This window comes from Nicotiana tomentosiformis, chromosome 7 (genome assembly GCF_000390325.3).
Source record: "Nicotiana tomentosiformis chromosome 7, ASM39032v3, whole genome shotgun sequence".
In the NCBI taxonomy this organism is placed as follows: Eukaryota; Viridiplantae; Streptophyta; class Magnoliopsida; order Solanales; family Solanaceae; genus Nicotiana; species Nicotiana tomentosiformis.
This window is the reverse complement of record NC_090818.1, coordinates 117,428,619-117,452,993: the sequence shown is the minus strand read 5'-3', so window position 1 is coordinate 117,452,993 and position 24,375 is coordinate 117,428,619. Positions and strand designations below refer to the sequence as shown.

At 33.8% G+C, this 24,375-nt stretch overlaps 2 protein-coding genes across 2 annotated transcripts; one reads left to right on the top strand and one right to left on the bottom strand.

The window, feature by feature from the left end:
* Positions 1-14,730: 14,730 nt before the first annotated feature.
* Positions 14,731-15,724, bottom strand: LOC104120753 (uncharacterized). Its single transcript, XM_009632580.1, has 2 exons — positions 14,981-15,724; positions 14,731-14,901 (listed from the first exon to the last, which is right to left on the bottom strand). The coding sequence occupies exons 1-2, from the start codon at positions 15,722-15,724 to the stop codon at positions 14,731-14,733; spliced, it is 915 nt and encodes a 304-aa protein (XP_009630875.1).
* A 3,028-nt stretch (positions 15,725-18,752) lies between these two features.
* Positions 18,753-22,479, top strand: LOC104120749 (probable E3 ubiquitin-protein ligase LOG2). Its single transcript, XM_009632575.4, has 3 exons — positions 18,753-19,634; positions 21,292-21,790; positions 22,031-22,479. The coding sequence occupies exons 1-3, from the start codon at positions 19,153-19,155 to the stop codon at positions 22,145-22,147; spliced, it is 1,098 nt and encodes a 365-aa protein (XP_009630870.1). The 5' UTR covers positions 18,753-19,152; the 3' UTR covers positions 22,148-22,479.
* The last annotated feature ends 1,896 nt before the right edge of the window (positions 22,480-24,375 follow it).

Genomic DNA, 24,375 nt, shown 5'->3' with positions numbered 1-24,375 from the left:
AACCACAAACCCTTCGGGTTGTTCCATGTAAATTTCTTCCTCCAACTCTCCATTTAAGAAGGCCGTCTTAACATCCATTTGATGAATTTCAAGACCATACACTGCAGCTAATGCTACTAACATCCGTATGGACGTAATTCTTGTAACTGGAGAGTATGTATCAAAGTAGTCTAGACCTTCTCGTTGTCTATACCCTTTGACTACGAGCCTTGCCTTGAATTTATCAATAGTGCCATCATCTTTGATTTTTCTCTTAAAAATCCATTTAGAACCCAAAGGTTTATTTCCAGGAGGAAGATCAACCAATTCCCAGGTATGGTTGTTCAATATGGATTCTATTTCACTATTGACTGCCTCTTTCCAAAACAATGATTCCGAAGAAGTCATAGCTTCTTTAAATGTTTGAGGCTCATTCTCCAATAAGAAAGTCACAAAATCTGGTCCAAATGAAGTAGACGTTCTTTGACGTTTACTACGTCTTGGATTCTCCTGATTACATGTACTTTCTTTTGTTTCTTCCCGAGGTCGTTTAGATCCTTTACCAAACGACTCACATTCCTTTTTATACGGATATATATTTTCAAAAAACTCAGCATTATCTGATTCTATAACCGTATTATTATGAATCTCGGGATTTTCTGATTTATGAACCAGAAATCGATATGCTTTACTATTTGTCGCATATCCTATGAAAACACAATCAACGGTTTTCGGTCCTATCTTTACCCTTTTGGGTTTAGGAACTTGCACTTTTGCCAAACACCCCCACACTTTAAAATAATTCAAGTTGGGCTTCCTTCCTTTCCATTGTTCATAAGGAATGGATTGTGTTTTGCTATGGGGCACTCGATTTAATATTCGATTAGCCGTAAGAATGGCTTCCCCCCACAAGTTCTGTGGCAAACCAGAACTTATCAACAACGCATTCATCATCTCCTTTAATGTGCGATTCTTTCTTTCCGCAATCCCATTAGATTGGGGCGTGTAAGGGGCTGTTGTTTGATGAATAATTCCATATTCTAAACATATTTCTTCAAAAGGAGATTCATATTCACCACCCCTATCACTTCTTATCATTTTTACTTTCTTGTTAAGTTGCGTTTCAACTTCATTTTTGTATTGCCTGAATGCGTCTATTGCTTCATCTTTACTATTCAGTAAGTAAACATAGCAATATCGAGTACCATCGTCAATAAAAGTTATGAAATACTTCTTTCCACCGCGAGATGGTATTGACTTCATGTCACAAATATCTGTGTGAATTAAGTCTAAAGGATTCGAATTCCTTTCAACTGACTTATAAGGATGTTTAACATACTTACATTCCACACATATTTGACATTTTGATTTTTCGCATTCAAACTTGGGCAGTACTTCCAAGTTAATCATTTTCCGCAAGGTTTTATAATTGACATGACCCAAACGCACATGCCATAAATCATTTGACTCAAGTAAGTAAGAAGAAGCTGGAATATTATTATTATTTTCAACAACCATTACATTGAGATTGAAAAGGCCCTCGGTGAGGTAACCTTTTCCCACAAATATTCCATTCTTACTAATTACAACCTTGTTGGATACAAAAACGCACTTAAAACCGTGCTTAACAAGAAGTCCAGTAGAGACTAAATTCTTTCTCATTTCGGGAACATGAAGGACATTGTTCAAAGTCATGACCTTGCCAGAAGTCATTTTTAGAAATACCTTCCCATATCCTTCAACTTTTGCTGTTGAAGCATTTCCCATATAAACTGTCTCTCCGGGTTCAGCAAGAGCATAGGTAGCAAAAGCCTCTCTAACTCCACAAACATGGCGAGTGGCTCCTGAATCAAACCACCACAGTTTAGGATTTCCCACCAAGTTACATTCAGAGAGCATGGCACACAAGTTATCAACATCATCATGGTTTACTACCATGTTTGCTTGACCCCTTTTCTTGTCTTTCTTCGGAGCACGACACTCCGTAGATTTGTGTCCGGATTTCCCACAGTTGTAGCAGTTTCCACTGAACCGCTTCTTGCTTGGGTTGTATTTCGGACCAGAAGCCTTCTTCCTCTTTTTGTTAGCTTCAACAATATTTGCTCCCATTATTGTTGAATTTCCACGGCCTCTCCTTTCAGCAGCTTTATTGTCCTCTTCAATTCTCAACCGAACAATGAGATCTTCAAGGGACATTTCCTTTCGTTTGTGTTTCAAATAATTTTTGAAGTCCTTCCACAACGGAGGCAACTTCTCAATCATTGCTGCTACTTGGAATGCTTCGTTGATTACAAGACCTTCAGCAAGTAGATCATGAATAATCACTTGCAATTCCTGGACTTGAGTAATAACAGACTTGCTATCTATCATTTTGTAGTCCAGAAATTTTGCGGCAACGAATTTCTTCATCCCGGCATCTTCAGTCTTATATTTCTTTTCAAGCGCATTCCACAATTCTTTGGATGTCTCCATGCTACTGTATACATTATACAGATTATCATCCAGTCCGCTAAGAATATAATTCTTGCATAAAAAATCAGAATGCTTCCACGCTTCAATCACGAGAAAGCGTTCATTATCTGGAGTTTTATCCGGCAGATCAGGAACATCTTCCTTGATGAACTTCTGTAGACATAACGTAGTTAAGTAGAAGAACATCTTCTGCTGCCAGCGTTTGAAATCAATCCCGGAAAATTTTCCGGGTTTTTCTGCCGGTGCCAACGCCGGTGTTCGGCTTGTCGTTGCGTTGTGCTTCTTAAGCAAGGCATTATTTTTAATCACATCAAGTTTTTCCACTATACAAAGTTATTTTATATTATTATTGGTCTATGAAACGGCCGAAAATTTAACAGTTTTAGATAAGACAAAGAAAGAGCATTTAAACGTGATAAATACACCTTTTCTAATTGAGTTAAAAAACTACTAATAATGATATTTATTTCCAAGAAAAGTCAAAAATTGAATTTGAATATATACCTTCGGCTCATCACCGACGCCAACTGCAGTTGCTATAATGCAGGTAGTTTTTGGAGTAATTGGTCTCCATCACTACTGCACTTTTAGCTGCAAAACGGGGATGAATAGTGTCGCTCCAAATTTGGAGTGACGCTATTCATCTCCTCCATTACTATTCACTATTACTTTATTATTTTTATTATTTAACTATTTTAATTTATCTCTTATATATACTTAATTATGTTTAAGTAATATCTTTATAATATTAATTTTACATCTTGACTTTGGCGTATAATTTTGATAAATTAATTTTCATGCATTTATTAATTTTATGTAAAATTATAAGTTAATTTTATGTAAAATTAGTTATAATTGTACAAAAAATGAATGATGCAAATATAAAATATTAGATGTTGCTAAAACTGAAATGTGCGAAAATAAAACATTAGATGTTGCTAAAATTGAAAAGTGAAAAGTGAAAATTAAAAATATATTAAAATTGTAAATACTAAATAAAAGATAATAATATAATTTTAAGAGAGGAAAGAATATAAAATAGAATATTCTTTTTTGGAATAAAAAATAGAGTAATGATTGGAGTAACTTTTACTCAATTTTGAAGTTTACTCCATTTTGCAAAAGAAAATGAAGGCAAGGGTCGTAGATGGCCTCATATGTAATGTATTTCGCTATTTCTTGTGCTTGTACAAGTGGCAAATCGCGTTGCACTGCTCTATAGGGCATATTCCTCATCAATTTCTTGGTAGTTGTTTTATTCATTTTTGTAAGCTAAACTAAATTTAGTTGGCGTCTTGGACGGGTTTAACTGCACCAGATAACGTGATTTACATAGAAAGGCGAATATTGTATTCCATCGCATCAAAATTTTGGGTCTACTTCTGTTATCGCCAAACAGTAAAACTAAGGTTAAGTGAGTCAACTCAAACTCACTCAACATTCTAAATAATATGTTTTAAGTTTTAAATTTGATAGTTAGATCCAAGTAAAAAATTTCATGCAACGTCCCTAAAATTACAGTATCATCAGAAAGTGCTTATTCTATTTTACGCAGGAGAATAAAGATTTTTGAAATGTATATGAAAAAGTTTTCAGAATTTTTCATTTGTGGCACCAACTATCAAGCTAGAACTTGAATGAGTTACCATTACTATTTGCTTTCTGTGCTAGTGGGCTTCAAATTGTGGATGGAGTAGAGAAGAGGATAGAGGCCCAATTTCTAATGTACGTAAAAGCTGCTAAAACAAATTAAAAGAATTAAGCAAAATAGCCGTCTTACTAATTTCTTAAACTAAAAATAGCCGTAAGATGTATAATATATGTAAAATTCATATATAATATGTATATAATTATGTATAATTAATATACTGGCTAAAAAAAGTAAACAGTGAATCTGACCGGCTATTTGTGTAACAATCCCAAAAAATTATGCTGGATTGACACTTTCAGGACCATCGTTTAAATTTTGACCCCACTAAAAAAATGTTGGGAAAATAACCGCCCGCTATAACTTTGAAGCACGTTCGTCATAATTTTGAAGTACCAGGAATACAGTCAAAATACAAAAAAATTCTGGTGATCCCTTGATCGGTCATGATTTGTAGCAAAATCATGATGATTAACAGAGTTTTTTTAGTATTGTGGCTGAAAATTCTGTTGATAGTCTTGACACAAATTCTAACGATATAATCATTCATCCATTAGCATTAAAATATAATAGCTTCAAATTGCAAATAATTTTAAATCCCTAAAATACCCTCCCTGTCGGCAACGTAACTCCTTCATTGTTGCTTCTATTAAAGTAGTAGTAAATTAATTTCTACCTGGGTATGATTTCCATGTCAGATTTCCAGCCAAAAGGAGCCCAAAAAAAGGAATAAAAAGTGCTAATTTCAACAAGATAAAAGCTGAGAATAAAATATAGGAGAAATATTGATAATGATGGACAGTAGACTAATTGCACCTTCTGTGGTCTATATTCAGTATGATCTTTGATTTAATTACTTAATGCTGAAATATATAAATGCAAAATTAGTAGATTCTCCCATTCCTTGTTTTGTCCCCAGATATCGTTTACATGTAGTATTTGTTCTTCAAGAATAATCATGAGAGGAGTCTTTTCATTTAACAAGTTTTGCTCACAAAATTAACAGTTGGAAATTTTATTTCAACAATAATAATAAACCCCATGTAATTTTATAAGAGGGGTTTGGAGTAGGGTGAATGTTGAGTAGCGACACTGAGATCATTTGAACCTAATACTTTAGATGCAAAGCATAAATTTATGTGTAAAAAGTGACTAAAATTACAACAAATAGTAAGCTTGAACCCATAAATTTAAAATATAATGAGGTTATTGCTTAAAACCTTAAGGATTTAACTCATAGAATTTAAATCTTTTGATTTGCCTCTGGTCAGGGAGGATAGTGAATAGGTAGATTCATGGGCGAATCCAACTTTAAGGTTATGGGTTTCCGTGAATCGAGTAGCTTTTGCTCAAGCTCCGTATTTGTATTAAGAAATTTATTAGATATCTATAAATAATTGACTGAGAACAGTTATTATTGTATATATAACTTGAAATCATTGTAGAACACATAAAATTTGAATCTTATATTCGTCTCTACGCAGACTTACCTCTACCTTGTGCAGGTACAAAAGATGTCTCTGATAGACCCACAATTTATAACAAGTAAAATCATAACAGTACAGGAAAGGAATGCAGTGTTTCATAATGATGCTTATTAATATATATAATTATAATTATTGTTCACTACCAAAAAAGAATAGTAATGAGCTTATCATGGAAACTCACTTTGATTTATTATGGACAAATCTCGTAAAAATCAATAAGAAAAGATGGAAACGAAGAAGCGCACAATTGAAATAAATAAAATAAAATATTCAATCATGTTATAAAACAATAAAAGAAGAAGAAGAGTATTGCAGATAAAAATAGAGAGATATTTTTTATTGATTTGGAATAAATTACTATGTAATATAACCCCTCTATTTATAGGGTAAAAGTGACTTAGTCACTAAGTAACAAACCCTAAAATCTCTCTAGAATATAGACATTCACCTTAAATATAATTCTATTTATAACACTCCCCCTTGAATGTCTATTCAACAGACAATGTATCTCATTAAAATCTTAACTAAAATAAAACTCAATGGGAAAAAAAATCTAGAGAAGGAAAAAAAGTACACATGTTTAGACATACGCCTTTTTGTTGTCTCGTTAAAAACCTTGCAAGAAAAACCCAGTGGGACAAAACCTTAAAAGGAAAAAAGAGTACAGCGTATATTAACTCCTCTTGATGAGAGCATCAATTCACATATTTGAGCTTTCGCATTTCAATTTTGTGCACCATCTTCTTGAAGGTTTAGATATTTGGTGAACAAATCAGCCATATTATCACTTGAATGAATATGATGCACTTTGAAATTATCATTCTTGTATATATATATATATAATGTCTTCATATAATGTTGTGGAATAACATTTTCACATTATCATGTTTATAGTTATAGCAAGATACATATGTGCACAAATTGCACATGGGATGCAGTACTTCAGGACCAAGAATTATATATGCTTTAAGCGATTTAAATCCTTCATGGATTGTCATACGTTAAGTCATATAAGCCATATAAATGGACTTTAGATTTACATCAAGTTTTCATGTCATGCTAGACATATAAGATATATAAAGGTAATTGCACACACCATTGACTTTATACTTCCAAATCTTTGAACTACAGGTCCATATTTTCAGATACCCGAACATGTCCTAAGGTTTTATGAAGTGCTATGTCATGTGATCTTCTAGATCACTTGCCTTCTTGTTATGATCATTTTGATCATTTTCTTTATCAAGTTTATTTTGAAACCGATTTGTCTATACGCTTTAAATGTACTATAAACTTTGTTCTTCTAGGACTTATTCTAATAGGAACATTTACAGTGAGAATATAGTTACTTTATTTAGGTCTGCAAATGCGTCTGGCATGCTTTACAATATATTGCAGATGAATTATCTTTTTATGAACTTCAAGTTCATATTATCTTATTCGAGGATCTAGATGTACAAATGATAAATCATTCCACGATACTTTTTCTCAATTGTTTATCATGTCTCCCCCTCATTTTAGAAAAACTAACTTGCTTCCTCAACTTTGAAAACCCACCTTTGTGTGTTACGGTATTAATCAAAATATACACCGTACATCAATAAATAATATGAAATTATTTGGTTCCCGACTTTGAACCACTTATGAGGGAAGGATGTAATATACTTTCGTATATAACGTATATCAAATTGATATAGATAACTTTGTTCTCATAAGAAATAGCTTAGCTATTAAGTGGAGGCACTCAATAAATTATTTTGCTAAACCAACTGTGATGTAAACCAACTTATCAAGATGAATTGTATTGAATAGAAAATATGAAAATTATGCTCGAAATTAAAATATTGAGCAAGTTACCTCGCAAACACCAGGTTGCAGGTTAATAATAATCGCACATGTAACCATCTCATAGATTCATCTCATGTAGTATACATGGCAGATGAATGAACCCATATTCACATTTGATATTTTAAGCATTCATGGGATTCATTCCCAATTTTAGTTGGTCTATTAATTAATGAGAACAAGGAACATAAGAGAGTTCGTAAAGAACTATCTAGCTTTTTAATATTTACTCATGTGAATTCTATTTTATTTTTGCACATCATACTTAAATTAACATGCTAAACCAATTATGCCAACTGGATAATATTATCAGTATTGATAAACTTCAAGTTTACACCATGACATGCGCAATTATCAATAAACTCCAAGTTTATTATGATATGGGTTTTTATATCAATAAATTAAAATTTTATTTTGGTATTATTTTATTTATGTAGTACTATCTAGAGAATAAAGCGGGTAGCTTTTCACATACATGTTACCCCGCTACAAGTTGTAGTAATAGAAGTTATTAAATCTTTCCTTTATTTATAGTCTCAATATAACCAATCGATTTTACGAATATTTTAGAAACTAAATAAGTTTCTTTGAGACTTACTACGATTTAATACCTTATTGATAATTAATTTTATTTCTTTAAAATAATACAATTAGTTCTTCTAGAGCTTTCAATTAATTTTGTACTACCACATATTCATCAACATACATATGGTGAAGTTATACCATTATGGTCAGGGTCAAAAATTATTATAAGCAAGATATGTTGCTTACATTACTTTTACCTTGTAATAATCACATTGCCACAATATTTTGGCATAATCACAATAGGTACGTCATCAATGACTATTCATGTCATAATAATAAAATTATTTTCTTATTTCATCTTAAACCTCCTTATAGAGGTGAGTGTGATATATTTACTATCACTAGCACGTCCATATTCTTCAAATAATGAATATGTATTCATAAATCACATGTTGTCACATTCATATCATGAATGGATCATAATCATCTATATGTGCTTTACAAAATTCCATGTCAAATCGATGACAAACATTACTTTCACAGAGTGACGGATTATTTTGAGAATCATTATTATTCTCATTACCACAATGATGACGATTATAATTTTATTTGTTGACACGTCCACATCCATTGTTACCTTTACGGTAATAATTTTATATTCTTTCAGACTTATTACATATTGCTACCATATTCTCTTAAGGGAACGAGAATGAAGCAAATTCAATGAGACATGTTTTCACTTCTTGTGCTCATAATCATACATGAACTTGAACATGGCAAGACATAGAAATTTTACCACTTCGGGTGGTTATAATTTCTTACAAACTCTATTAGAGTTATAAACAAAATTATTGTCTTTGCTTGCATTTAAAATTAAATTATAGAATTTCAAGAATTTAAAAGAGAAAAATAAGGTAAAATACTTACCTTAAATCCAAAATTTATTCCCGATGAAAGTTCATTGAGCAATTGACAATTATTATGTTCAATATTATGTATTAGTTGAGCATCATACACGTATTCTAAAGCCTCTACTCAATTGGTTGGAGTCTCGTGTTGATAACGTGTTATAAAACAATAAAAGAAGAAGAAGAAGAGTATTATAGAGAAAAGTAGAGAAATAATTCTTATTGATTTTGAATGAATTACAATGTAATAGAACCCTTCTATTTATAGGAGAAAAATGACTTAGCTACCAAATAACAAACTCTAAAATCTTTTTAGAATATAAATATTCACCTTAAATATAATTCTATTTATAACAAATCATTATATATTAATTTTTTTAGTCAAAAACCAAATATAAAGGCCTTCTTTTTCCAAAGCTAAAAAGGAAGTCGGAGCTTGATCACACCAAAAACGTTCGTGAAAATGTGCGTTGACAGCTTAAACAACAACTACTACTTGTACACCCCAAGTTGTCGAAAATGACAATAACAAAATTCAAATACGACTCCTAGTTCATCTGTTCACATCATAGATTTTAGAAAATTCAGATACGACTCCTAGTTCATCTATTCACATCATAGATTTTAGCAAAATAGGAACAAATAAATTAGATAAAGTTTTCTCATTTGATATCTTACATAATCTACGGTGTGTTTTTATTCGACAACTCTCGACCATAGGAGTGTTGGTGTCATTTTACTCGTTTTGTTTGTAATTTTTTACAATAGATATATATAGTTGTTTAACCGTAAAACATTACAGTTAAATTTGTTACGTGGTTTATAAACAAACGAACTGATTTGATCTAAAAATGATGGATAAATAAGATTAAAAATATGACTTAGTGTAAAAATCAAAGAAAACGGGAGGCCTGGCTCCGGAAACGATGCTTCTGAGGATAGGAATATGAACAATATAAGAACAAGTAAAGTTATTTTATTCAGAATAGAATGTAGCATACGATTTGCCAATGATTTCGTGTTCCTACAATGACTGTTGAAATTACTATTTATAGTTATACCTAGGTAAACAAGATTTTAGGATCAAGCCCCTCTTAAATGATAATAAATGGGCTCATTGATGAATATGTAACGGGAGCCCATGAATGCCAAAATTCTCTGCAACGGTTATCTATTTAATACTAGGGAATATTCTTCATTGAATGTCATCCGGTGACAAACATTCGACCCGCTCACGTTGATTATGCTCCCTTTGGAGTCTATCCGATGCCAACTGCATCTATTTTTCTCGGTTTTGGTTCTTACTCGATTTGTCTTCCGCATGTCTCCGATTCCACGTGGTCACGCTATCATTCGATTTATTTAATATAAATAAATTTCGCTCTATACAACAGGATTGTGTAGTTTTTGTAGTTCTTTGTGCACATTGCGAGGAAAAAAATTTCTCCTTTTCTTCTATATCTCCTTTTTCCTTTTTTTTTTTCCTGTCCTTTTTCCCCGGCTGTTAAGAATTATTAAACGGCAGTGAGTGCAGCATCATTATTTGCTCCCAATATTTATACCATTAATAAATTAAGTTTTTCTTCACTTTAATAATTTTTCAAATGTTGTGCCAAACGGTAAAACTTCCCGTCCTCTTAACTTGGGAAGTTATGGTAAACTATTGCAGCACAATTCCTTTTGATCTTTTCCTATACAAGAAATTTCTCAATATTAAATGCACTACTTTTAAAAGACTTTATTTTTGAAGACACTGAAATATTAAATAAGTGTCCCATCCATAAGAGAATAAATCCACAATTATGAGTACAAAGAAAGGAATACTTTTTTGATACGGAAAGAAATATGATGGACTTTGTAGCATTTAATAATTTTAGAACATATCCAAATGAGTAATATATGTATCGCCATCTTCCAGAGTATCTAGACTACATGACGGTCGGCTGATGCACAAAGTATTTCTTATTCACGCAGGGTTTGAGAAATAGTCGTACTCTTAGGGACATGATATAGACAGTCTACCCTAGCTAATGCAAATATTAGTGATTATTTTTAAGGTTCGAACCCGTAACTTTTAGGTCACACAGAGATAACTTTACTATTGTTCCAATACGATATGTGACCTATATCTCTAGACTATGACTTTCTAAAAATTAACCTATAATTAATTAAGAATTTAGTTGGCGGACCCAAATGTGCAAAAAATCAGGCAAGATATCATCTCTTTTTAAAGAATGAATGCAGTTTTTTGTACAAGTGACCAAGTTGGTGGAAGCCTGCAACCTTTTTGAAGTCCAAAGGGGGTATATTACTATTATTGTTATTGATTTGTCATTGCTATTATTTGTTGATAAAGAAACTCCGATTACATCAAGGGAAAAGGAAAAGTCTGGTAAATATTAAACCTTATGCTGGTTATAGCATCATCTTTAATCAGATCGTCAAAATTAAATTATTCTTTTTTATTTTTTATTGGAACTATATTATTTATATTCCTACCAGATGCAAATCTAAAACTTCTAGTGCATGAGTGCACTACTAAAAAAAGAAAAAAAAATAGTAAGTGGGAATTAATCCTCATCCCTTTTGATAAATAACACAACCTTCAACCAAGTGCATCATTCAACATTCTTAGAGCATAGGTACCAGCAGTTAATATTACATCAATTTTAAAAAAATTATATATAAAATATCTAGTTTTGAAAGGAGACCATGGGTTCACGTTTCCCGTATTATCCCTTATAAATCCGCCCATGATCCCTACCTTTTGTGGATAAATTTGCATGGGGTGATTTTGAACAATCAATCTTTTAAATGGAAGGTATGTAAGATTTTTTTTGGGGGGGTGGGTTTATTTATCCGATTTTCGATATTCGCATTATAGTCCGATTATATTTGGGTTCGTGCTGTGTAAGGCCCATTTAAAAGGGAAGCGCTTTCTAACACAAATTTTTCATATTCAGAATTCAAACTCGAGACCTCTAATCAAGGGTGGATAAATATCTTTCACTTTTAATAATTGTTTTTATTGTATAGTGATGGTAGTGGTGGAATGTAGATCTTTGTCCATTCTCCAAAATCTTTTCTGCATTAAGACCTAGTGCTTGTTTAAAAACAAACTTCTACATGTAACTATGTAAGCCAAGTATATTTATTTATTGCCTCAAAACCAACTACTTCTCTCTCCAAAAAAAACTTTAAAAAACATAGAAATTAGAAAAGGGGAGAAATCTCAGTGCTTTCTCTTTTATGTTGCTTCAACTCTTCACACACCATATTGCATCGAAAGGAGAGAATATATCATACTTTTTATAAGGGTGTGTAATACATTAGTATGATTATCCTAGTTTGTGGCATCTTCTTTTTTAGATTAAGTAGAATGTCTAAAATTTCCTGTAAATTTGACATCATTTATTTGGTGCATACCTTAACTATTTGTAGTTCTAATTATCTCTTGGCTAGTTAATACAGTAGCTTTTATCCCCTGAACGATCCCATCGCAAAGAAGTGAGAGGGACGCACAACTTCATTAATTTTTTCACGTGGCATTTTATTTTAAAAAAAAAAACTTTTAAGATTATTTTAGTTAGATCATTTTTTGGGTCCAAATTTGTAAATAAAAAAAAAATTAGCTGGAACTTCATTAGTTATGCCTATTATTTTTTGTTTGGCAAAAAAAATATGAAATTTCAACTAATATATTTTACAAATTTGTCCCAAAAAGAAGAAATGATATTACACCTCAAGAATAAATAAATAAGAATACACAATTGAAGTTTTATTGTTCTGGATAAAATATTGTATTTGACTAAAAATCATGGAGCTTTACCAAAGTTCTTTTGTACAAATTTGGGGCAAGAAAAAAAAAATACAGTTAGGAACAAATAATTATTATATCTAAATAAGAAATTTTAAAAAATACAAAAAATGAGGCAATATGTATATATATGTATATTTTTTAATACATCTACCATGAGCTTTCCACTTTGTTCTTTTGGTGACTCGAACCACACATTTATAAATGGAGGTGGGGGTGTTTACTATGAATATCCAAATAGAAATTATTCTTTTGATTTTTCTTGAGTCTTGCGCGCCTAAAAAATAGTATATTCACGCTCTTTATTACTGTCCAGGTACCTAGCCTTGTCCTGAGGCTAACTAAAACTAAAAGAGCAAATATATAGACGGTCCCTTGAACTTGGCTCCAGTTTCTATTTTGACACCTTAATTTAGCGCTTTTCTTATTAAACACTTTAATTCTATTTTGGTGTATACCATTTAAAAATAACGCATGTCCAGCCAAAGGAGCGTTATGTCCACACATGATAAGCGCGTGAATGTTATTAATATTTGCTTAGGTGGATATTACAACGGTAAAAATAAAACCCACCCGTTAGATCCATTTTAAAATACCCGATTTTTCCATTTTTTCTCTCAAGAATGCCCTAATTCCTCTTTCGTCTTCTTCCCTCGCAAATTCGCCATTTTTCCCTTCTACTGAAACTTAGGTGCCCAAGCTTGAATCTTGATCTGATTTCTTCTTCATCTTTCTCGTTTATCAGTTCCATATCACAAAAATCAACAACTTCTCGCAATGGAATGGAAATTTACCACTGTGGATTTAATGCGCCACTGACTATATCATGGTCATCTGCAAATCCATGTCGCCGATTTTATGGTTGTAAATTGGTAAGTCGATCGTATTGTTTTTGTTATACCCTTGAATTTCTTAATTAAAAAATCTATTTTTAATTTTTTTTTGGCCGCATTTATTTTTGAATTTTGTAGGGTCGGGGTGGCAGCAAATATTTCAAATGGCATGATGATGAAATGCCTGACCAAGCTAAGAAGGTTATACGGGGTCTGTTAAAGAGAGTCAAAGAACTGAGAAAACAGTTGCGCGGTTGGAGTGGTTATTTGTTGTGATTGTGGTGCTGTTTCTATGGATTTGGCTTTGGTGATGCTGTGGTTTGAAGAACAATGTAGTATTTTTATGATATGCTGGTGCTAATAGTATTGTAGTTGCTGCTATTAGTTTAAGAAAAATGTAGTATGTTGGAAGTAGGTACTATGAATTTGGCCTTTTGTTAATGTACACTATCTTGTTATGAATGAAATGGAAATGACCAATTTTTAATGCAAATTTAAGTTCAGTCGCACTTCCATAATGTGTTATGAATGAAATGCAAATTCATATTCATGAATTGAAAACATAACCGCCTAAATATTCCATTGCATAATGTGATGGACTAGCATTACATCCAAGCTCAAAAATAGAGCATTGTTTTGGTTTACAAATTACAAAAAACATAGTATTATTTTTTCAAACATATAACTGCCCAAACTAGTAAACTCTAATAGAGCATAACTGCCCAAATAAAAAACTGGTAGTGACATCTTAGATAATATAAATAAAAATTGGTCTGCTTCACAGTGTAGATGTAGCTGAACTTGTTTGACTTGAAGAACCTTTTTTCCTTGCTACACTCATTTGCTGACGTTGTGACCTTGTCACTGCATTTCTTCCTTTAAACTTCAATTCCGGGGCTTAAATCCAATGTCTATGTTAGTTGCAGATGTATCCTTGAATGTCCAGTTGATATGACTCTCTCAGATGATATACCAGGCTGTAAAATACAATGAATTAGTAAAAAATAGAATAATTTCAGCCCACAAAAATGTATTATAATAAACTATACACCCTTACATTCAAGATAATAGTTTCAATCATAGTGTCAGTAAAAATCCCAAAATCAGTATTCCTTGGCCTTTTATATCCAATGGTTGTTGCATTAGCCAAGCCTCCTCCTAGTGTAGTTCCTCTTCCTTTTTCCCTACCTAGTCCATGGCCTCTTCCTCTTCCTCTTCATCTTCCTCTACCAAGCCTAGTTGATTGGTTGTTGTTTTGTCTTTTGACAACACTTGTATCCTCACATATAGATGATTGATTGCTTTGTTGAGATGGTATTTTCTGAGATGATCTTGGTGGAGGTGGTAAAATATTTTGACTTTGTTGAGTAGCACTTCTTGGAACATGCTGACAGAAGTAAAAGAAAAGAATATCAGAATTGCAAAAAAAGAATGTAAAAGACAGAATTACAAATATCAGAACTTACCCCTTTCCTGCATCCAGATTTGTTGTGTCCTGTTTGTTGGCAGTTTGAACAAGTCATCTTTACCCCTTTCTTTGATAGTTTACCATACTTTTTTCTTGGTTTATCCTTGACTTTTCTCCTACATCTCTTGGGTCTACCTAGCATAGGTTTAGGTTTTGGAGGCTCTATAGATGGATTTGTTGAATCCGACCGCATCTTCATGTTGGGAATTAGTTGAATGAAATGCTGGTAAGCTTTAAGGAAAGTTTCCTTCCTATACCAGTGGGCAACATAATCATCTGAGTCCATTTCTCTATCATAGAATGCACATACTGCATGTTGACATGGAATGCCCCTCAACATCCATGATCTACAAGTACATGTCATGGTCCTAAAATCAACAATGAATCTGTACACACCTTCATCAACTTTAAAACCATGTTTTGCATTCCACATAATCTTACACCTCCTAGAAAGGGCTTTGTTCTCTTTCAGCATCATCCTAGCCATTGGTGCAATGTCAGTAACCCAAGTCTCAACAAACTTCCTCATTTCAATGGTCTTATTCATGATTTTATGTCTAATTTCTTCCAACATAGTTATAACAGACTTGTGCCTAGGACCTACTATCCAAGAATTGAATGTTTCACATATATTATTTTCAATGACATCACACTTTGAATCTTCTATAAAGTATGCCCTACACCAATACTCTTTATCATACTTCAACAAGTCTTTACATATCTTATAACCAAGCTTATCCATTGCTTCCAGTTCTTCCTTGAATTTTACTTCATAAGATGCTTTAGCACATCTCTAGAATTATTTCCTCCTTTCTTCACCTCTCCAGTTCTTGGACTAGTTAGACCAAATGTGTCTAGCACACATTCTGTGTTCTGCCATTGGTAGTAATTCCCTTATAGTTGGTACTAGTCCCTACAAAAAATAGTAATAATTGTTAGTAGACAATATATATAAAGCAGGAAAAAAAAACTTATAAGTTAATTGTAACTTTACCTTTTGCATATCTGACATAACAGTTAAGCCAACACCATCTCCCAACTGTAAATCTGCAATTAAATATGTGATGAACCAGCTCCAGGAGTATTTTGTTTCTTGATCAACTACAGCCCATGCAATAGGAAACATTTGATTGTTCCTATTTTTCTACCAACTGCAACAAGTGACTCGCCCTTACAGATTCCCTTTAGAAAACAACCATCAAATCCTATAATCTTTCTGCACCCTTCTAACCATCCTCTTTTCAAAGCATCTAAACATAGATAGAAATAGACAAACAGATTTTTTCCAGGAATAGTCTCACTATCTGTTCTGATCCAGCATAAACTCCCAGGATTTGTTTGCTTAATAATATCAGCATAATCATCAAGTCTGTTAAATTCCATCCTCCAGTCACCCCTGAATTGACTTATCACCCTACACTTAGCCCTGTAACAAACAATCCTTCCAACATACAAACCTAACTTATCCCTGACCAAATCCTGAATCTCCTACAGCTTAATATTTTGCTGGAAAATAATCCTATCTTTATACTTATTGGCAATGTACTTAGAAGTACATAATTTGTTCTTATATTTGGTGTTGCACTTATGAGCTGGATGGTACTTCTTCACAGTACAGTCACATGAATCTCCATAATTGCTTGCATACAATTCCCACTTACACTTGGCTCCTTTACACTTAACTCTAACCCTATCATTTTCATTAGGCCTCATTGTTAGTTGCACTTTGTTCTCCACAGCATATGAGGCTACTGCTTTTCTAAACTCTACAGCATTTTCAAATATCATACTAAGCTCAAAAATAGCAAGGTAATAGTCATGGTCAAACCTTACTTTTTTACTTCTCCTTTTAGGAGGTAAATCAATACCCCTTTCAGCTAAAACATCTAACTCATCTGTGCTATCATCACTTCCAATATTAGAACTGGTGTAGTAGTCTTCATCCCCTCCTAATTTTCTAGCAAACCTGTCCTCCTTAGATAGTCTGCCAATATCCTCAAAGTCTTTATCTATTCCAGCTTCTCCCAGAATAATCTCTTCAGTTGGAGTAGGTTTTTTTCTTTGTTTCTTCTGTTTTTTTTGTTCTTTCTTCTTTCATGCCTTCATAAAGTGAGCTCTTCATTCACATCACTATCATCTTCATTAGGAATGTTATCTAATTCAGACTCACTACTTGACAGATCTGATGCCAAACTAGCATCTATATTTGTTGTTTTTTCAGCCTCTTGTAAATTCTCACCTGCAACCCCAACATCAGCTAGATTTTTCTCTGGCACATATGTGTTATCTGCAGCACTTTCTTGGACATTTATATCTTCTGGAACAATAGATGTTGCCCTAGCCTCTTTATTTAATGTATTTTCACTTGGTTCAACAACTTCTGGCCCACATAAAAGGCCACATGGGACAGTTTCATCAAGCAACACCGGCTCATTAACTACATGCTTAATGTACAAATCTAAATGATCAAGATGATTAAGGTGACAAACTATATTATACAGTTGTTCGTCATTTTCAATCAAGACAAAGTCATTAGATTTAGGATTAATTAAATAAAAAACCCTCTACCTCAGCATAACCCATATCCTTTGTGTAGGACAGAAGCTCAAAAACAGAAAAGTGATCCTTGTTTATCATGTGACCATCCTCACCCCTCTCTCCTACATATCTCGGGACAGGATCCTTGACAATATGTCCACCATGGTGAAAATCAACAAGAATATATTTGTCTGCAGACATGTTTAGACCCTCGAAACTTCAGTCACGACCAACTCCAGTCACAACCAGCTCCAGTTACGACCAACTCCACTCACCACCACAGTCAAAAGAAGCAAACGATTACCCGTATTAGTAATATAATGGCTAAATAGTTGACGGACAGTTGAATCTAACTCAAAATCGATGAAGATTCCACCGGGAATCGATCTCAATGTAGTTTATTAGGGTTTATTAGGCTAAAGAAAGAGGATTTTGGGTGGAAGATCGATTAAGTGAGGCGAGGTATATGGGTAAGGTAAAAACGAAATTTTTTTATCCGATCTGGATAAATAAACACGTGTCAGACTATTATTGGTATGTTATTCCACGTGGGAAGCGTTTAAAAATACGCGCTTAAGTTTTTACAGCCCGGTCATGCATTGTGTTTAAATGGTATAATCCAAAGTACAGTTAAAATATTCAATAGGAAAAGAGCTAAGTTAAGATGTCAAAATAGAAACTGAAGCCAAGTTTAAAGACAATACACTTATTTGGCCAAACTAAAAGTTATCTAGGTGTGCACCCAATTAATATTGCCTAATTTAGAGGATTTTTAAATCTGTCTTTCAATTAAGCTGGTAAACAAACCATTGCTAAAAAGAGAAGGTTAAATTGTGGAGGTGGGGGAAGAGATGGGCGTACATTAGGCGCAAGCAACTTGAATAAACACGGATTACCTAATCAAATCAGGGCAATTACATAGTGCTTTTCCAAATCCTCACCTCAAATCTCATTCTCAAAAAAAGTGACCAAAAAAAAAAAATACTCTTCCATTCCATTTAATTTATGTGAACCTATCATTGCATAAAGATAGGTTGACTGGGCACAGAGTTTAAGAAAAAAAAATAGAGTTTTGAACTTGTAATGTAGAATGAATCACATATATTTTATGTGATTATAAATTATTGCATAAAGATAAATTGTTTTCAAATATAAAAAAGGAATACTTTTTTTTTATACGGACTAAAAAAAAAATAGATTCGTATAAATTGAAACACATAAACAAAAGAAATGATAAAAAGACAGGATATGTATGCAGAAAAATTGAAAGCTGTTCCATTTTCCTTCTAATCCTTGTTACTGTTGATGGTGGAACTTTACGCAATTCCATAATACCCTCTCTTACCCTACCCATCATAAGATTCCTCTTCCACTTACTCCATTAATTATCTTTATTATTACCTATATATCTTCCTTAATAATCTTATTGTTTCTCTTCTTCTGTTTCCTCAATATCCCATTTCCTAAAAAAAAATCCATAATTTTGGGTGAATTTTTATCTGGGTGTTCCTTAAACAGACAAAAAAGGCAAAAGGGTGTCGTAAGTTGTGTTAATCTTGATTAATGGCGTGATCAAATTTTGTTAAAAATTGATTCTTGATTTTGGGGGTAAAAAGATTGAATTTTTATAAGATGGGTAATATGGGAAGCAGTGGTGTGAACGGCCGGCGACGGAGCAGTAGCCGGAGGAGCCACCCACCACCGCCACCGCCACCACAACCGCCGCAGCCGGAGATAAGCGCGAACCGTTACGTGTTCGCGGCGGCAACGCCTTATCCTGCACAATACCCAAACCCTAATGCTCCGCCGTATTATCAATACCCGGGTTACTATCCGCCACCGCCGCCGGCGATGCCGGTGCCGTTACCGGCTCCATATGATCATCATCATAGGATGGACAACCACCCGGGTCATGCTAATTGGGTTAACGGGCCGGGTCGGTACCCATGTGGACCTATGATGCCTCCGCCTGCTCCATATGTGGAGCATCAAAAAGCTGTGACAATAAGAAATGATGTTAATTTGAAGAAGGAGACTCTAAGGATTGAGCCTGATGAAGATAACCCTGGCAAATACCTTGTGGCTTTCACGTTTGATGCCACTGTTCCTGGGAGGTACTGCTTATTAAATATTTTTAAAAAAAATTGCCTTTTTTTCATTTTTCATGTCTGTTTTTTTGTGAAATTTATGCAAATTGGCCTGAGATGAATTTAAATGGAGTAGCATGGTCATTAAGGATTCATATAGCAGACAACCAAGAGGATAAGAATTATTGAGTTTTCTAGGGATTTATTTATAGGATAAAATTTTCAGTAGAATGGTGTCGAACATCTTAAAATTTTCGTTCCATCTGGGATCAATGTCTGTTTAAAGTTTGGACGGAGGGAGAGGTATAGTAGATTTATTTTATTCCAAGAAAGTTTTGAACTTTCTAATCATTCATTAGTTTAGGAACTTATACAAATACTAAGAGGATGAGGATTGTTGAGTTTGCTAGGGATTCATTTATACTCATGGATTCTGTGAGGCAACCTTTTGACAATCACCAATATCATAGCTGCAGATTCATACTTTGTTGAGAGAGAATTTGGAAACCTGATCAGTAAATTTAATTCGGTCTCGGACGGTGACGGAATTTTTTCGGTTGCTAGTCCAGCAATCTCTATAACAACCTTGGAAGACTAGAAAAATGTGTATATTTAAAAATAAATATAATAAATGAGAAAGTTCTGCTGATCTTTGATCATCTCGTAGAGCGTGATTTAGTACTACTTTGGGTCATTTGAATAAGCGTTTGGGTCTAATTAATAATTACTCAGTATACAATAATTTGAAGGGTCTCCTTTTAAGCACTGATGTTCAAAGTAGTAATCAGTAACTTTGTCTTCTACTCCATCTGTATTTGCATTATTTTTCTGATGGGCAATACTGTATGCTTGACTAATATGAATTATTGGTTTTTTTTTTTTTGTGATGAAAACGAATGGAAGATGGTAAGAATTGTTTTGCCAGCATATCCTGTATCTTTATGTAGTAGCGTCAGACCTCAAAGAGGCAGTTGATATCTTTGTTACAGCTATCCCTCGCTGTAAAAATGATCCATAGAATCTCATCTTGAGATATATATTTACAATAAATAAATAAATAGAGTATCATTTGAGATTTGGAGTAATTTAATTATCAACTGGATTTTTGTTTTTCTAAAATGATAGTAATATACTGGAATCAGTTACTTCATAGACTGAATTTATCATATATTTGTCTCGCATGTCTAAATGTTCCATAATGGTGTTTCATACTGAAAGTTGAGACTGTAATACCCGAAGGTTGAGATCTGATATGCTTGCAGTTGACAGTACATTAACAAGGGATCACTAAAGGTGCTATTTGTCACCAAGGGAATTAATAAGGAAGGTAGTTGCTTTTTCTTTGTCGGTCGTGTGGGAGCTTTACTCACTTCTCAGTCTTCAGCATCTGTTGCTGACTCTTAGGAGTAGAACCAACAATGTTGACGACTGTGGGACTTATTAAACGAAGGAATTTTATCAAATGTGAGATAGTATTTACAAGGAACGAGCCCTGATATGCTTGCAGTTTCTACGACACTCATGTCAGAATAATGAAAGTAGTTGCTTTGTGCTTGTTTGTTGTTGAAAATTGTAGTCATTTGTTACTGCTTCTGCTTGGTAACATATTATTGACTCAAGTGGCACGGAAGTGCTTTCAACGTGAGATAACTAAACATATTTCTTGATCTTTTTCCTCTTGCAGCATGACTGTCATTTTCTTTGCGAAAGAAGGTGAAGATTGTTGCTTGACTCCTATGAAGGAAAGCGTGCTTCCGCCAGTAACTTTTGAGTTTCAAAAAGGTTTAGCTCAGAAGTTTAGGCAACCCTCCGGAACCGGCATTGATCTTTCAATGTTTGAAGAAGCAGAATTGTCCAAAGATGGCGAGGCGGATGTGTATCCACTTGCTGTTAAGGCGGAGGCATCGCCAGATAGTCAAAGTGGATCAGAGGACGGGAGTGCAGCGTCAGGGTTCACTAATTCACAGATTACTCAAGCAATTTTCGAAAAGGACAAAGGTGAGTACCATGTTAGGGTGGTGAAGCAAATCCTCTGGGTCAATGGCATGAGGTATGAATTGCAAGAGATCTATGGTATTGGTAATTCAGTTGAAAGCGACTTCGATGGAAATGATCCTGGGAAAGAATGTGTGATATGCCTCTCTGAACCTCGGGACACTACTGTACTTCCATGTCGGCACATGGTATGACTCCTACGCTTTGTTAACAATTTATGTTGACTGTTGGTCTCAATATATTCACCAATATCTGCAATTTCATGATTTTATGTAGTGTAGTTTGAGTATTTAAGATGTCAGTAGAAAGATATTGGGTAGCAGACATCATTTTTAAGCATCATTTTCCCTGCATTTACCTTTAGACATTTATTGATTGAACAAGCGTATAGTTTGTTGGAGATGAGAGAATTATCTTTCTTGATGCAGTGTATGTGCAGTGGATGTGCAAAGGTTTTGAGGTTCCAGACAAATCGCTGTCCTATTTGTCGACAGCCAGTTGAGCGCCTTTTGGAGATCAAGGTCAGCGAAGGTGCTGAAGAGTAAAGATATGAAGAGTTGCCAGAATCACTCTTGTATAAATATATCTGTATTTTCTCACATCTCCTTCGCAATTACTCTTTCCTCTATCCGCTTCCTAAATTAGAATAATCCAACAGCACGCCTCTTAAAAGTTTGTAAGTGGTTGCATATAATGCAGCCCGACCATTGGATCAAGACTTGCTGTTGAGTTGAGCCATCTTGCTTTTACATCTTTTTATTTATGTAGTGCTTTGTTGTACTTCCCTGCAATTTTTTGTCTAGATTGTTGTTAGTATACATAGTAAATACACTGTTGGTTGCTCAAATCTGCAGTTATATTCTATTTTATTTTCAAACTTCCTTGGTTAAATTTTCGTTCGACATCTCTTGTTAGCAAATATCCAGTAAACCTTAGGTCATCTTCAGCAGTGGAATGGTGTATTGACTTATATATGCAAAATGGTGTTCTTGAATTGCTTTATTTTATCCAGTTCAATTAAGTTTTTGTGATCTTTTGACACGGAATTCCCTTGCCTTTTTCTCTCTTTACTCGGTCATTTCTTAACTTGAGTTTTGTAATTCTATCTCATTTTCTAATTCTAAATGTTTAAGAAATGTTCTTTTGGTGTTCTTTTGTCAGTTGGTTATCATTCCAATAAAACCAAAAGGAAAAGAACGAAATAGCTGCATTTGGTAAGTAGGTTAATCTCAAGGTAGTGGGGCGGCTCATTATTCGTCGAGTTTTAGATCTTGCTGTCACTGGTCCTTAGAGATTTCTCGGTTATAAAAAAAAAGTAAAAGTAGTAAGTTAAATCTTATTGAAGCTGCTAACCGCAAAAGAACCCCTCCGCTTTTACCTTACTGGTTTGTAATACAGTCGGATCTTTCTATAACTGCATCGCTATATAATAACCATTCATCATAAAAGTCATATTTCTATTGGAATCAATTTTCATGCTATGTTATAATATATGTACTTCATAGCAGTACTTCGCAAAAATAACCAAAATATTTTTGGAACAACGAGGTTGTTATAAAGATGTTTGACTGTACTCCAAATTTTATATGGCATCTTTACTCAAATATACAACTTTCACTAAATAACTGCAGCCTGTTAGCCATAAAAGAAACATTACATACTGCAGTTAAATTAGTTACCCCGGGTAGCCATATTCCAAAACCCTTTGAAAATCATGTTTCCTATAAAATATCCCAACAGCTGATTTCACGCTAAAATGGAACAATTAAATCCAACTAAATCCCCCAAACTGAGATAATTCTCAAGGCTGCGGGAGAAGTTGTGCAAAAAAATCAGAGAAAACAGAACTGAATTTTACCAATTCACCACCGGTACTCAATTCAAAAGCTCTTTACTCGAAGGAGAAGGAATAACTATAGCAGATCAGGAGCCTCATTTTGATTCACATAAGATGGGCTTTTGAAGTCTATGGGCTGTTCTTCATCTGGGCCCTAGCTGCTTTTTGTTTGTATCTAAATATATAATTTTAGCCGCTCCTAAAAATAATATCCTTTATATATATATATATATATATATATATATATATATATTATTTCGGGGTAAGGTCGGCGTACACACTACCTTTCCCAGACGGCGTACACACTACCTTTCCCAGACCCGCTTGTGGAATTTTACTGGATTGTTGTTGTTGTATATGTATATTATATACCAAAAATATATATTTTATATATCTAGCTAGCGAATGCAATTAGTTTCGGCAGACTCGCCAATTTTATATTTTGCTCAACAAATTATTCCCTAGGAAATAACGCCCGATGGACCATTTTAGAATCATCAAATATATTTTAATTTCGTTAAAAAAGTTTTGGTAAAGTAACTCATGCACCAGAAATTTGAAGCACGTTGCTAGAATTTTCAGTTTTGACAACAAGCTTCAAAATTCTGGCAGTGTACTTCAAAATATAAACGATGGCACAAAATAGTTGTATTTGTGCAGTCAAGTTTCCTTCCACATCGGGGCCTGAAACTTGGTGAGTCCAAGTAGAAAACGAAAGACCGAGACGTCTATAAGCTTCAATATATATATATATATATAATTACATTAGAGGAGGAGCGAGGAGGGGGGAGAAAAGGGAAGTTCTTGTGAAATTTGACTCTTCATCTAAGTGATACAAGAGTGAGTTGCTCTACTGGTGAGCACCCTCGATGTGGAGTTCTTGAAAGGAGGAAGCTGAGGGTCTATCGGAAACAACCTCTCTACCCCAGGGTAGGA

What these genes read in the sequence shown, in the direction of transcription:
- LOC104120749 (XM_009632575.4), top strand. Translation starts at nt 19,153, where the DNA reads ATGGGTAATATGGGAAGCAGTGGTGTGAACGGCCGGCGACGGAGCAGT. An exon ending in GATGCCACTGTTCCTGGGAG is followed by an intron (nt 19,635 to 21,291) that starts GTACTGCTTATT and finishes TTCCTCTTGCAG; the next exon opens with CATGACTGTCATTTTCTTTG. An exon ending in TACTTCCATGTCGGCACATG is followed by an intron (nt 21,791 to 22,030) that starts GTATGACTCCTA and finishes TTCTTGATGCAG; the next exon opens with TGTATGTGCAGTGGATGTGC.
- LOC104120753 (XM_009632580.1), bottom strand. Translation starts at nt 15,724, where the DNA reads ATGGATAAGCTTGGTTATAAGATATGTAAAGACTTGTTGAAGTATGAT. An exon ending in AATCTGGATGCAGGAAAGGG is followed by an intron (nt 14,902 to 14,980) that starts GTAAGTTCTGAT and finishes TACTTCTGTCAG; the next exon opens with CATGTTCCAAGAAGTGCTAC.